The 14,429-nt window shown below is 34.9% G+C and overlaps 1 protein-coding gene across 1 annotated transcript in view; it reads right to left on the reverse strand.

Moving 5' to 3' along the window:
• Window positions 1-14,429, reverse strand: part of LOC119245581 (protein diaphanous homolog 2) — a 711,837-nt gene that overhangs the window by 143,338 nt on the left and 554,070 nt on the right. The window contains exon 19 of the mRNA XM_054695882.1: window positions 402-526. Coding sequence (XP_054551857.1) covers window positions 402-526 — 125 coding nt within the window. The remainder of the gene's footprint in view (window positions 1-401; window positions 527-14,429) is intronic.

The raw sequence follows: 14,429 nt of genomic DNA on the forward strand, positions 1-14,429 counted from the left end.
AAGCATGTCAGGAAAGAACATGAAATACAGAGCTTCAGGGCATAGCTTGAGAGTAACGTGGACAGTCCAAGGACTTATCTGTAAATCTATTTGTATGGTGGACTAAGGGGTCTCTCAGGAGGAAAATATCCTTCCTAAATGTAGAGAAGTGTGTATCACAGAATGAGTTGGGCCCTGTTAAAAAAAAAAAAAAAAAAAAAAAAAAGCCTGCATTTGGAAAGGACTGGGGTCATTCAGAGTGCAGCATGTTTGTTTCATGAGTTCCAAGCCCAGTCAGCCGATCACAACAATATGAAATGTCTGAGTGCTGCAGAAAGGGAAACTGTGTGAAGAGTATTGGTTTGGTACTCCCCGGCCCCCATGAGTGTATTTAAAAAGGAGAGAGAGGAAAGAACACATACTTTCATACTTTGCCACAGAATATCCCACGTCCTTGACACAGGGGACTTCATTACACATTGCTTGTGCTCCATGGGAAACTTTTCCCTTATCCCCCATATAGCCACCCCTAGGACAGGGTTCAAAACTAGAAACAAGTAAAATCACCTGTAGATGCTACATAGACAATCACCTGTCAGATACATAGAAACTGACAAAAATTAGGTGAGATGGTGTGCAAGATATTTCCTGAGATCTCTAGAAACATCAAATGTAGGGACTTTTGGAAAGAGTTAGGGTCCTACAATAGAGCTAAGAGCAAAAAAAAAAAATACAAGTGAATTGATGTGGTCTGGTCAGTGTTTTAAAATTCATAATGTGCAAGAACACTATTTTAAAAATAATTAAAGAGCTTTTGAATTTAGATGTCTTATAAATACCACCACTATTTATGTTCCTTAAATAAATTGCAAAGGTGAGTTCAGACATTCTCTACACTGTAAGTGAAAAGTTGTTCATAACAGCAGAGTCTATAAATTATAGATTTTTAAATATAACTTAGAATCTGATGAACTGTCGGTTGATATGGAAATAGCCTGTATAGTTTCACCCTTTCCATATCTTCCTCCCACTGCTGAGCATCTTCTTTCAAATATTTCAAGATTGTGATTAAGAGATCAATTCTGGAAGAGTATCAAAGTTTCATCCTAGAAAATGCCAATGAGTCAAATTTCAGAAAGAAAACAACAAAGGGGAAAAAGCAACTATATCATAAATGAGCATATTTAACTTCATCATTTATGCATCGCAAATGCACTTTATTATGACTGTCACTGTTTTCTAAAGGATTTTCTCCTAACAGACCTTGAAGCTTTTAACTACTTTTTACATTTCTACAATTACCTTATAATACTTCCAAAACTTTATTTCCTTTAAATGTTAATTGCATACTTAAAGGTTAGTTAAGTGAAGGTATTGAACCAAAATGCCCTTTCCTTCTTGCCAAAACATAACCTTTCCTTTTTCCTTATAGCTTCATTAAGTCAATTTAGTAGTAAGAGAGCAGAGTTGGGTTCACGTGATTGTCTATAATTTCCCACATAAATGGATTGGAGCCAATATTTCTTTTCAACAATTTATGATTTACTCCTTCAAATAGATATAATTACAGTATATATCAGGATTGACCATACGTATGTGTGTGTGTGTATATATATGTATATGTTTGTATCAGTATTATTTTAGCTTATGCTCACAAATATTTTATTTCCCTAAAATTTCAGATAAAAAACTTATCTCAAAAACCCATGGATAAATCTCTGTGGTCTTAACTCTCCCCCATTTTTTTGCATGGTCAAAAATCTCAACCCATTAACTATAAGAATTTCTTATATACTTTTCAACACTTTTTTATGGCATGAAAATCTGTGTACATATTTAATGTTCTAAAATGAATTCACGTATTTTTTTCTTTGCTTTGAGTTTAAATGGCACATGTGTTGATGCAAGGTCTGGTTCTATACTTATTTTGTGATTCCTCCATCCATTCAACTAATACATACAAACTGCTGACCATGTGACTGCTACATTACCCTCTGGAGATTGTGGCTCATGAAGATTATAGGTCTTTAAGAACCATGCATTCTCCTGCCTACTATAGTAGAACCACAATCAACATATGACTGATAGTAATTTTTGTTCCATTTGATCCAAAATACATTTCATGTCAGGTGGTCATGCTACAATTTTGAAATTACTAACATTCTATAACTCCAAAAATAGACACCAAGAGTCTTCTAAAGCATGTTAAAATGGTGATTAACTGGCCTAAAACATTCAGGGAGTTTTTCGAATCCTCTTCTTGGAACCATTCCTTTCAAAAAAATATTAGCTGGTGAAAGGTCACACGCAAGCAATGAAAAACTCATTTAAAATGAGAAAATTCCTGACCTTCGAGTATCACAACTGTGCCTTACAGAGATGCTGCCTTTCACAGTTTTTCTACCTATTTAATCTTCAACAGGGTGCAGGTAGGGGAACTTGTCCTAAAGAAATTATTCTAAATTCTAAGGCTTAACATTAACTCTGTTCCCTAGAAGGCTCATTGATTCTCTAAGGATCAATACCACCTCAGCACTAATAATACAAAATGAACAGCTCCAGCCCTCACTACTCTTACCCATCTACAAGTTCCATGTTTCTAATTGACATTTCCACCCAGATGTCCCATAATTAATTCAAATTGAACAAGTCTAAAGGAGAATTCATTCTCTCTCTGACCTCTCATCCCTCTACCACTTTTCTATTCTCCTAATGGCCCTACTCTGCCAACAGGACTGGCATCCTCTCGATCCTCTAAGCTTTCAAATTGTCGATTATCTATCATTCAATCACAGTCTTTTTTGGGTTCAAGCCTTCTTTTATATTCTATATCCAAAAATCTGGATCAGGCAAAGCACATGACTTTTAAATATTTTCTGATTTAAGTTCAATTAAATTCTTCAAAGCATGCTAGCTCTGTAGTAGACTAATGGTAGTAGATTAATGGAGATCACAGATATATTTATAACTTCTGTAATTATAGAAGAAAAAATTATAACTACTTTATACATATAAAATTTAATTCCTGCTAATGTCATGATCCCCTTTGCAGAAGAAATATATTGCTTTCTAAAATAATTTATATAATTTACTATTAATATGAAAGACAATTACAAAAAGTATTCCTTTGGTACTAATTATCTTATATTTTGATTATATCCCACTTTGTATTCTAAAATACAAATTGGAGATCATATTAAGACATGATTTAAAGAATTAAGTAAATATAGAACATACAAAATAGTGACTTGCAATGAACATTGAATAGGGTAAAAGGTGTGCATGCCCCTGTCTAAACGCAATATATTCTTCCTTAGTACAATACAAATAATAATTGTCATTACTATTCCTTTACAAATTACACATATTTCATACATTTTAAATCAATATATTTAAAATAAAGCATAATATACATTCTCATAATTTAAGAGCCCATTACACAACAGATTTGTATTAGCCAAAATAGTAACAGTGTACAATATTCTGTTTATGCTTACATTAGGTATCACCTTATCCTGGCCATTATGAACTGCCACAAATACAAGGGTGCATTATTATAAAATAATGTATGTAGATGCTTCCAAGCTGATCCTTACCCCAATAATAAATAAATTTATCTGGGATAACTTTAGAGTTTCAAGAGGGCTAACTTAAGTCTGTAAATGAGAATAGAGCAATACACTTTATATGGATTAGCTCAAAGGACTATGTGGAAATTTTATCCAATTACAAAAGGGGACTATGTTATTGCTATCCCCAATCATTTCATTTTAAAAAGTCAGTGTTTCTCTTTCATGATTTTTGATTGGGCATATAAAATTAACTTTATGTATACTAATAAAACTAACACACTAACAGAACATTCATATAATTAAACAAAACATGCTATGCAGATTCAAAACATCTAATGGAGATTCAGGGGTAGAAATACTTCATTATCTACAAAAACAGTCGTCACCCAAACATGAGGTTGCTTCTATTTCCAAGTGCATTATAACACTACTGAATCATTTCAATTAATGCAAAAGGTTTATGATAGAAAATGTCATACATTTTTGGCTATCATTAAAATTAATGACTTCTCTGTTTTCATATAAATACTTGTTATAAATACCTGCATCTAAAACAAATATAAAAGTATACAGTTATCACTCAGATTAAAAATAATCAACATGAAACATCCATAATATCCAGGACATTTGAATTATCAGGTGTTCATACCAAACTAACAACATGTTTTTGAACTAAACAGAACAACATTTGGTATCTGTGGAACTTAAAATTCACTCACCTAAGCACGGTGGCAGAGCAGTATCTAATCACTTCTCCAATCTCCAATGAAAAGGATATATGGATATTTTATAAAACACTTTTAAGCAACACAGTTGACTACTTACCTAGTCCAATGAGCAGTCAAACTGACTAGGGACTGTCAATTTACAAAACATCTAAATTGCAATTTAAAATTCTTTAAAAATACTTAAATAAAAAGTAAAGCTGTTGGAAACAACCCAATGCCCAAAAATTGATGACTGGATCAAGAAGATGTGGTATATATACACCATGGAATATTACTCAGCATTCAAAAAGATAAACACATGCCATTTGCAGCAACATGGATGGCACTGGAAGGGATCATGCTCAGCGAAATAAGCCAGAAAGAAAAAGAAAAATACCGGATGGTCTCACTCATAGCAGGAATCTACAAAACTTAAATAAGGGACCGGGAAAAAGAATAACTATAAGAAAGTAAAAATCAAAATCAACAAACAACTATGAACCAGAGATACTCTATGGGGGGTGGGGGGCGGGGGGGAGGGATTGGGGACAAAATAAGGGGGTCACAATTGTATGGGAAATATAAAAATAAAAATATATATATAAATAAAATAAAAACAAAACAAATTTATCAGGAATTGAAAAAAAAAGTAAAGCTGGCAAGAAATTATAGAAAATTCCCATAGTTTTTTTCTCTCTCTCTTTAAGAAAAACAGAAACAAAGACTAATTCAGAGATATAACCAGACACTGAATGTCTAGAAGTGCCTAGGAACATCTATCAAATTCCAGACTGCAAAAATATAAAATTCCTACAATATCAAGTGTTATTCCAGGATATAGACCATCAGTTTTCAACACCTTCTTGCAAAAATAACCTGGGAACCTTTTTTTGAAAAAAACGATATATCCAGAACAGTCCCAGCAATCTTAAGAAACATGAACAAAGCTGGAGGCAAAATACCACCAATTTATGAAATATTATAAAACTACAGCAATTAAATAGTACAGTATGGACATAAAAGACATACTACAGTAAGAAAAAACAAAATTAAAAATAAATGTCAGAAATCTGTCTGTAGAATTGTGGCTCTCAAAAGGGGAAAGGGAGGGGCCTCCCTGGTGGTGCAGGCTGTTGAGAGCTGCATTGTGAAGCTGTCCGCAGCCTCTGCAGCACATTGTGATCCCAGCCAGCCAGTGAGAATCCCACATGGCAAGCAGACCTCTCCTGTCTCGCCCGCTGCTCCCTCAGCAGTGTATTTCATCACTCTTCCTGTTCTATCCCCTGCTCTGTCTCTGGTTAATCCTCTCACCCTCCCCGCACATCTGGCCTGTACCCCGGTTCTTGTATAAATAAATAAATCTTTAAAAAAAAAGGGAAAGGGAGAGCAAACTGGGAAGGAGGCACAACTGTCTACAATGGACGATGGGTGCCTGGATGTGGTGAGATGTGGTAATATGTGCAGGGTATGATGCTACATTTCTAACTCATATACAGTAATGTAAACCAATGTTACAGCAATATTTATTTAAAGAGTCAAAAGTGAAAACCCATACATATATGTTCATGGACACATTGCTTTAATTAGCAGTGTTCATGACAGTAACATAATTACAATGAAACAAAAACCTAGGAAATATCCAAATAGATTCTGAGTATAACAGACATATAAATCGAGAAATATTCCTATGGAATACTATGTGAAAGCATGAGTTTAAACTAAAAAGCTGCCCAAATCAAAATGGATGTGTAGTAATAGAAAATGTAGAAAATGTGTGCAGTATAATAAAGAAGATGCAAAAAGTAAACATATATTTTTGGGATACATAGATGGGTGATAAAAAGGCAAAAAAAAGTATGGGGTAATGAGTTTAAGATTCAGAATAATGTTCTTTCTCAGGGGAGAAGCAAACATTGAACTTGTTATGTATCAGTGATACAGGCACACATGGTTACATTTTATTACTACTATGTTTTGAACTGTACGCATACAGCTCAATATTAGAGAAGCACCCCATGATTTTTTAATAAAACTTAATTCAGTCATCTGTTCTCATATATTCTTGATCACTTTGTGAGGATTTATATTGCTGCTGTAAAACTCTATTCATCTAATTCAATATTGTCTTCTTCTGCACAGTTAGGGATATTTTTAGGTCACCATCATCTAGATGACACTTCCTATTTGGAATGTCTAGACATATTCCTCAGTTTACTTTTCTTCTACAAACTAAGTAACTAGAAGAGCTGAACTCATTCATTTCAAACTTTACTTTTTAGTTGGGATTTTGTTTTGTATTGTTTTTATTCAAGTACCAATGGTTTGCAGTCTTCTCAGTGTTATAAAAGTACAGGATCTCTTTTTTTTTTTGGTAATTACACTACAATATGTTTATTTGAATAACAGTTTGGAATCTTTTTTTCCTATTAGTGGGGTAAATCAGTGTTTGCCCATCTTTTGTAAATAAAGACCTTCCAAATCACTTTAATCCAACAGAATAGATACCAAAAGTTCTACTGTTCCTAAAGCATTTAGTACGTAGATAATCAATTTGGATATATTTGGAATAAGAAATGAGATAGAAGATAGGAAGAAAAGGGGGGGAAGAAAAGGAACTTGGAGATGCTAATTTTATTATAAGGATTTAATTCTTACTTCAAAGATAAGGGCACATGTACCTCTATGTTTGTAGCAGCACTATTTACCACAGCTAAGCTATGGAAACAACCCAAATACCCCAAAACAGATGACTGGATCAATTAGATGTGGTGCCTATATACAATGGAATATTACTCATCAATCAAAAACAATAAACTCATACAATTTGCAGCAACATGGATGGAGCTGGAAGGGATCATGCTCAGTATCTCCTCCTTTTCAAGTCACCATAGTGTACACACCACCAAGGCACCATAGTCCTCCACCATAGTCCATGGTGCTCTCTTCCTTACCTGTTCTCATTCCCTCCCTCTCCCCCCATCTGGATATGTCAGTTCTATGGTCAGCTTTCAGGGGTTTGTTTTAAAGTTTTTGTGCATGACACTTTTTTCCTCTATAGTCCACATATATGTGTATATACCATATATTCTTCATCCACTCATCTGTTCTTGGGCAGAGGTTCTTTTCACAGGTATTATAAATAGTACTAAAATACACATGGGAGTCAGTGTTTTTGCATTTTTTGGATAGATGGCTAGAAGTACATTTCCTACGTCATATGGCAGATTCATTTTTAGTCTTTGGGAAACTGCCATACTGCTTTCCAGAGGGGTTGGACCAGTGTACATTCCCACAGTGTAAGAGTGTTCCTTATTCTCCACAACCCTTGCCAACGTTTGTTTCTGGTGTTTTGTGTTTTTTTTTTTTTAATATGGGCCATTCGCACATGTGTAAGGTTGCATCTAACATGTTTTTTTGATTTGCATTTCCCAGATAAGTAATGAGGAATGGTTTTTCAAGTACCTGATGGCCATCATTATGTCTCTTTTTGAAGAAGTACCTATTTAGCTCTTACGTCCATTTTTTGTTGGATTATTTGTTTTAGTCCAGTTGAGTTTTATGAGCTCTTTGTAGATATTTGATATCAATCATTTGTCAGATATATAGCATGCAAATATTTTATCTCACTAAATAGGGTATCTTCATTTTAGTTATGTCTTCTTTCACAGTGCAGAAGTATTTTAGATTGATGTAGTCCCAGTTGTTTATGTTCTCTTTTACTGCCCCGTTGCTGAGGACAATTCACAAAGATATCAGATGTTTATTCTGTAAAGTGCTTTGCCTATGCTTTCTTTACATTGCCTGTGTTTCTCTATGCATAATATGGTTTCAGACCTACATACAAGGCTTTTTATCTATTTTGAGTTGACTTTGTATATTGTTTGAGATAGCTGTCCAGTCTTCCCAACACCATTTTTGACAAGGCTTTCCTGGTTCTAGTGTATATTCTTGGCTCCTTTGTCATAAGTTAAATGTCCACAGATGTGTGGGTTTATTTCTAGCATGTCAAATCTATTCATTTTTTCTGTGTGTCTGTTTTTACTCCAATACCATGCTGTCTTAGTTATTATGCCTTTACAGGATAGTTTGAAGTCTGAAATTATGATACTCCCATTCTTCTTCTTTTTTGTCAGCATAGCTTTGGCTAGTCAGGGACTTTCGTAGTAGCATAATAATTTCAGTAGTGTTTACCCTATGTATCTGAAGGATGCCATTGAAATTTTTATTGGAACTGCATTGAATCTTTATATTGCCTTGGATAGGATAGTCATTTTGACAATGTTGACTATTCTAATTGATGAACAGAGAATATCTTTGTTTCTTTCAGTCTTCCTATAGTTCTTTTAATGTCTTAACTTTTTCTTTGTATAATTTCAGCATGTCTTTTATTAGGTGTACACCTAGGTATTTTTTTTAAATGTCACGACTATGAATAGGATCATTTTCTTAATTTCTTCCACTTCTAACTCACTGTTTGCATATAGGAAGACAACTGAATTTTGTGTATTGACTCTGTGAGCTGACACTTTGCCTAATTGGTTTATAGTTTTTATTAGTTTTTCAGTGGTGTTCTTAGGGTTCTCAATGTATATTATTATTTTATGTACTATTAATGATAGTTTTATTCCTCTTTTCTGATTTGGATTCCTTCAGTATCTTTCTCTTGTCTAACTGGTCTAGCTAAGGTTTCCAACATTATATTGAATAGTAATGGTGAGAGTGGACATCCTTGTCTTGTACAAAATTTTAGTGGAAAAGATTTTAGTTTTTCACCACTGAGAAATATGTTAGGTGTGGGTTTCTCATATATGACTTTTATATGTGCTAAGATATGCTCCATTTATCCAAAAATTTTCAAGTGTTTTCATCATAAAAGGATGTTGAATCTTATCAAATGCTTTCTCAGCATCTACTGATACGATCACATGGTTTTATCTTTCATTTTGATTATGTAATGAATTATATTGGTTGATTCTTGAATCCTGAAACATCTTTATGTCTCTGGAATAAACTCCACTTTGTCATCATGTATAATACTTTTAATGATTTTTTTTTTGTCAGTTTGCCAAGATTGTTTTTTTCGGTGGTTTTTGGTTGTGTTATTTAGAGAAACTGGACTGTAGTTTTTTTGTTTGTTTGTTTGTTTTTCTTTTTGTATTGTCTTTGATTTGGGAATTATAGTAACACAAATATTTTTGGAAATAATCCTAATTTCTCAAAATTTTGAAAGTATTTGAACTTGGGTGCTTGATAGAACTTGCTTGTGAAGCTATCTGATCCTGGAATTTTGAGGGGGTTTGGGGGAGTGGGAGTTTTGATTACTGTTTCAATTTCTTTTCTTGCGATTGATTTGGTTAGGTTTTCTATTTCTTTCCAGTTCACATGTGCAGGGCTGTAGATTTCTAAGAATTCCTCTATTCCATCTAAATTATTGAATTTGTTAGCATATAAATATTCATAATAACCTCTTATCATCCTCTGAATTTTTTGCAGCATCTGTTGTAACTCTTCCTCTTTAGTTTTTGATCATATTTGAGTTTTTTAAACTTTTTTTTTTTTTTTAGATTTATTTATTTATTTATTTATTTATGCAAGCACTGGGTACAGTCAGAAGCGCGGGAGGGTGAGAGAGGGGAGCAGAGCAGGCAGAAGGACCAAAGTACATTGCTGAGGGGAGCAGCGGGCAGCAGGAGAGGTCTGCGCACAATGTGGGACCCTCCTCCAGTGTCTGGGGAGCAGCCAGGAATCGAACTGGCACTGCAGAGGTTGCGGGCAGCTTCGCAACCCAGAGCTCAACCGCTGCGCCACCAGGGAAGCCCAGTTTTTTTAACTTTTTTTAGTGAGCCTTGTTATGAGGTTTGTCTATTTTTTTCCCCAAAGAAACAGTTTTTGATTTCATTGATTCTTTGAACTGTCTTTGGATCTATCTTGAAGCAATATTGTATATTTTAGCTATTTCTTATTTCTTTATGTTAGTCAATATTGCTAAACATTTTCCTCTGAAAATGGCTTTTGTTTGCTCATATAATTTCTGGGTTATGTCATCACAAAAACAGAAATTTAAGGATTCTGCAAAACCTAGATACTCACACCACCAAACCCCCACCAAGAAATAATAAAATGAACACTACTACTAAAGCCAAATTTTGGAATACCCACAAAGAACTGAAGAAGGAAATAGATTGAACATTAATGACAAAATAGCAGCCAACAGACTTTCATATATCAATCATAACACTAAAAGTAAAAGGACAAAATTCACCAATTAAAACACCTTTGAATGAGGAATTTTCAATTGGATATTTTTTGGATATTGAAATGTTTTATTTACTTTGATTATTATGTTACTTTTTATTGAGGTAAAGTTGGCATGTAACACTCTATATGATTCAGTGACACTCTTCACACCTCTTCAGATGTATCTTTCTGTACCACTCCCACTATATCTTTCTGTACCACTCCCACTACCATTGGGGCCACTACCCCTTTTGAAGCATACCCCCTCCTAACACTTTCTGTAGCCTCAATTATGCAGTGAGAATTCTCAGTTTTATTTGATTTAGTTTTGTCTGTTCTTTTGTTTCTCTATAGTCTGCCTATGAGTGAATTCATCTAGTATTTGTATCACATCTTCTGACTAACCATGTATCACATTAAGTTGCACATATGTTGTTGCAAATGGCAACATTTAATTTCATTTTTGAAAGCTGAGTAGTATTCCATTGTGCATGCATGTGTGTGTCTGTGGTTAGCACACATATTCTCAGTTCTATCATTTGTATTTGGGCATTCAGGTTTCTACAACCTGGTTATTGCAAAAAAGTACTGCAATGGTGTATTTCATCAGTCTGCCTGTTCTGTTCCCCGCTCTGTCTCTGGTCAATCCTCTCACTCTCTCATGCATCTGGCCTGTACCCCGGTTCTTGTACAGATAAATAAATAAATATATTTTTAAAAAAGTACTGCAATGAACATATACCTTCAATTTAGTGTTTTTTTTTTTTCCTCAATACAATAAAAGCCAGAGCTAACATCAAGTAGGCTAGATAAAGATATAAAGGGAATGCAAGGGCCTCCCCGGTGGCGCAGCGGTTGAGCGCTGGGTTGCGAAGCTGCCCGCGGCTTCTGCGGCGCAAGTTCGATACCCGGCTGCTCCCCGGCCACTGGAGGAGGGTCCCACATGGCACGCAGACCTCTCCTGCCGCCCGCTGCTCCCCTCAGCAGTGTACTTCAGTCCTTCTGCCTGCTCTGCTCCCCGCTCTGGCTCTGGTGAATTCTCTCACCCTCCCGCTCTTCTGACTGTACCCAGTGCATGTATAAACAACAAACAAACAAATAAATAAAACATGCCTCTATTTAAAAAAAAAAGGGGGAATGCAAAATGGAAAAGAAGTAAAACTAGCATATTTTCAGATGACATGATGATGTACATAGAAAACCCCAAATATCCACTAAATAACTAATAGAAACAATAAACCAGTACAGTGAAATGACAGGCTAACAAAACCAATTGGTTATGCTCTTATACACAAACTGTGAACTAGGAGAGAAAGAAATGAAGAAAACAATCCCATCTGCTATCATAATATAATTAATAATGGAGGAGACGTTTTCTGCAATCCCCCACGTGGCCACAGCAATCCTGAAAATAAAGAATGGAGGTATCGCACTTCCAGACTTCAAATTAAAGTATGAAATTAGAAGATAAAATGATTATGGTATTTGAGAAAAGCAGATACACAGACTAACAGAATAGAATTCAGAGGCAGGAAATGAACACTTACAGAAAGAATTATTCTACAATAAAGGAGCAAAACAAATACAATGGAAAAAAAAGGAAGTCTGTTCAATGAATGGTGTTGGGAAAACTAGGAAGCTATATGTGAAATGAGACTAGATCACTAGCTCACACCGTGCACAAAAATTAACTCAAAATAAAAAAAAAAATGCTTGGATGGAAGACCTGAAACCATAAAATTCATAGAAGGAAATATAGGTAAAACAAATCATGACACTGACTTGAGGGATATCTCTTGGGATGTTCCTGTAAAGGCAAGGTAATCAAGTGCAAAAATAAACAAAAGGGACTACATCAAAGTAAAAATATGCTGTACATTGGGCAAAAAAAATCCTCATTAAAATGACAATACAACCTACTGTGTGGGAGACAATATTTGTACATCATAAATCAAACAATAGACTATTATCCACGATTTACAAAGAAATCATATAACTTGAAATCATGAAAACAAGTAACCCAATGGGGGAAAATGGGCAGATATTAAATAGTAAGTTCTCCAAGCAAGATGTACAGATGGCCAACATGCACATGAAAAATTGTTCATCATCATCAGGGAAATGCAAATAAAAAACAAAATGAGAATAACAGCTCATACTTGTGAGAGTAGCCCATAGCAGAAAGACCAGAAACAACAAACGCTTGCATGGGTGTGGAGAAAAGAAATCTTGGCACACTACTGGTGGGAATTTAGTCTGTTCAGGCCCTATTGAAAGTTGTATGGGAGTTTCCCAAAATATTAAAAATAGATCTACCATAAAACCCAGCAATTGTGCTCCTAGGTGTCTTCCCAGAGGAGTCAACACAAATAAGGGGAAATCTGATGACCTGAACATCTCTTATGCTTAAGTATTTGCTGCAGGGGGCCTTGTTGCTCCAGCCAGATAGGATACTGACAAGCAGCTAAGAGAAAGGGCCTCACACCATGGGGCTGAAGATCTGGCATCCCTTTGCTTTCTGTTCTTGGTCATAGAGAGAGAAAAATTTATTAGAGAGTATATTGGGAAGTGGATTATACGTGTCACCAGACTGTGGGTGGATGGCGTGGAAAATTATCTGTTTAGAAATTAGTTATTAAACAATTTGGCCCACTTGACAATGGGAGACAATTTATTGTACATGCCTGACAAGCAACCCAGCACAATAATTCTAGTAGGTCCTTCTTTTGCCTTCTCTTGAAGTTTCTTGGGAAAGTTTTTAAATGAAGCTATTTGAGTTAAGGAGTTTCTAGGTAGAAAAAGTTCTGATAGCTGAGAAGCAGCCAATCCCTGGCTGAAGGCCATGCGAATAAGAAAAGTCTTTTCTTGTTTATGCTGCTGATAGGGATGTACTGGTGATTATCTACTGTCTTAGGTTATTGTTTAGCTGAAACAATGAGTTCTAGTGTAAGGCTTAGTTTTTTTTTTTTATTAACCTTGAAGGTTGCCTTCTTGCTGAGAGCGCATAGTGACCAAAAGTCTATGGGAAAAGGGATGCACTGATTGTTTCTGCTTTGTTTCTATGTATATGATGATGTAATCTCTCGGCTTGCTTAAAAAGTATAAAGAACCTGCTGAGCCCCTCAGTAGAAGATTCTTGCACCTCATCCAATGTCAGTGTCTCCTCACTACCTCATCCCCTTCCCCTCAGCCCCTTTTGCTTCACCTAGGCCATCTTTTCCTTTCAAGGACTTCTGACCCGACATTTTGCCGAAAGCTGGTCTGCGGCAAGTATTCATAAGGAGAGCTAATCAAACAAAAATTGAAGAAATTCTAGGCAAACTATAAAACTAATTTTGTTTGAAATATTTGCCTCTTTATGTAGTACTGAAATTATCTATGAAAACAATCTATAGATTTGGAGCACTGAGATTCTAACAGATGTAACGCCAGTAACAATATTTACTGCAATCATCCAAAATTGTTTTTCCAACTAGCAAAATATGTTAATACTTATAAATTTTCATTGACCAAATATTAGTACAATGACAATCAAATAAAAAGCAATTTATTATATGTAGAGAGGATCTGGAATATATGCCAATGCCAAATTTGATTTTAGAAATTTTAAATCAGTTATTAACATATATAAGATAATAAGAGCTAATAAAATATGTTTGCTAATCCTTGACTATTTGAGATGTCTTTATCAGGATTTGGTATAAGAGAGATGTTAGCATCAAAAAATTTCTTTAGAATTTTTCACTGTATTTTTTCGAAGAGTTTGTATGCTTGGTGAAACTCACTAGTGAAATCATTCTAGGACTTCACTTTTATTTGGGGAGACATTTTACTTTTTCAAATTCCTTGCTAGTAATTGATCTGTTCAGGTTTTCTATTTTTTCCTTGTTTATTCTAGGAGGGTTGTGGATTTTTAAGAATGTCCCCATTCCAT

Source organism: Talpa occidentalis, unplaced genomic scaffold (assembly GCF_014898055.3).
Source record: "Talpa occidentalis isolate TD23 unplaced genomic scaffold, MPIMG_talOcc4v2.1 talOcc4.15, whole genome shotgun sequence".
Lineage (NCBI taxonomy): Eukaryota > Metazoa > Chordata > Mammalia > Eulipotyphla > Talpidae > Talpa > Talpa occidentalis.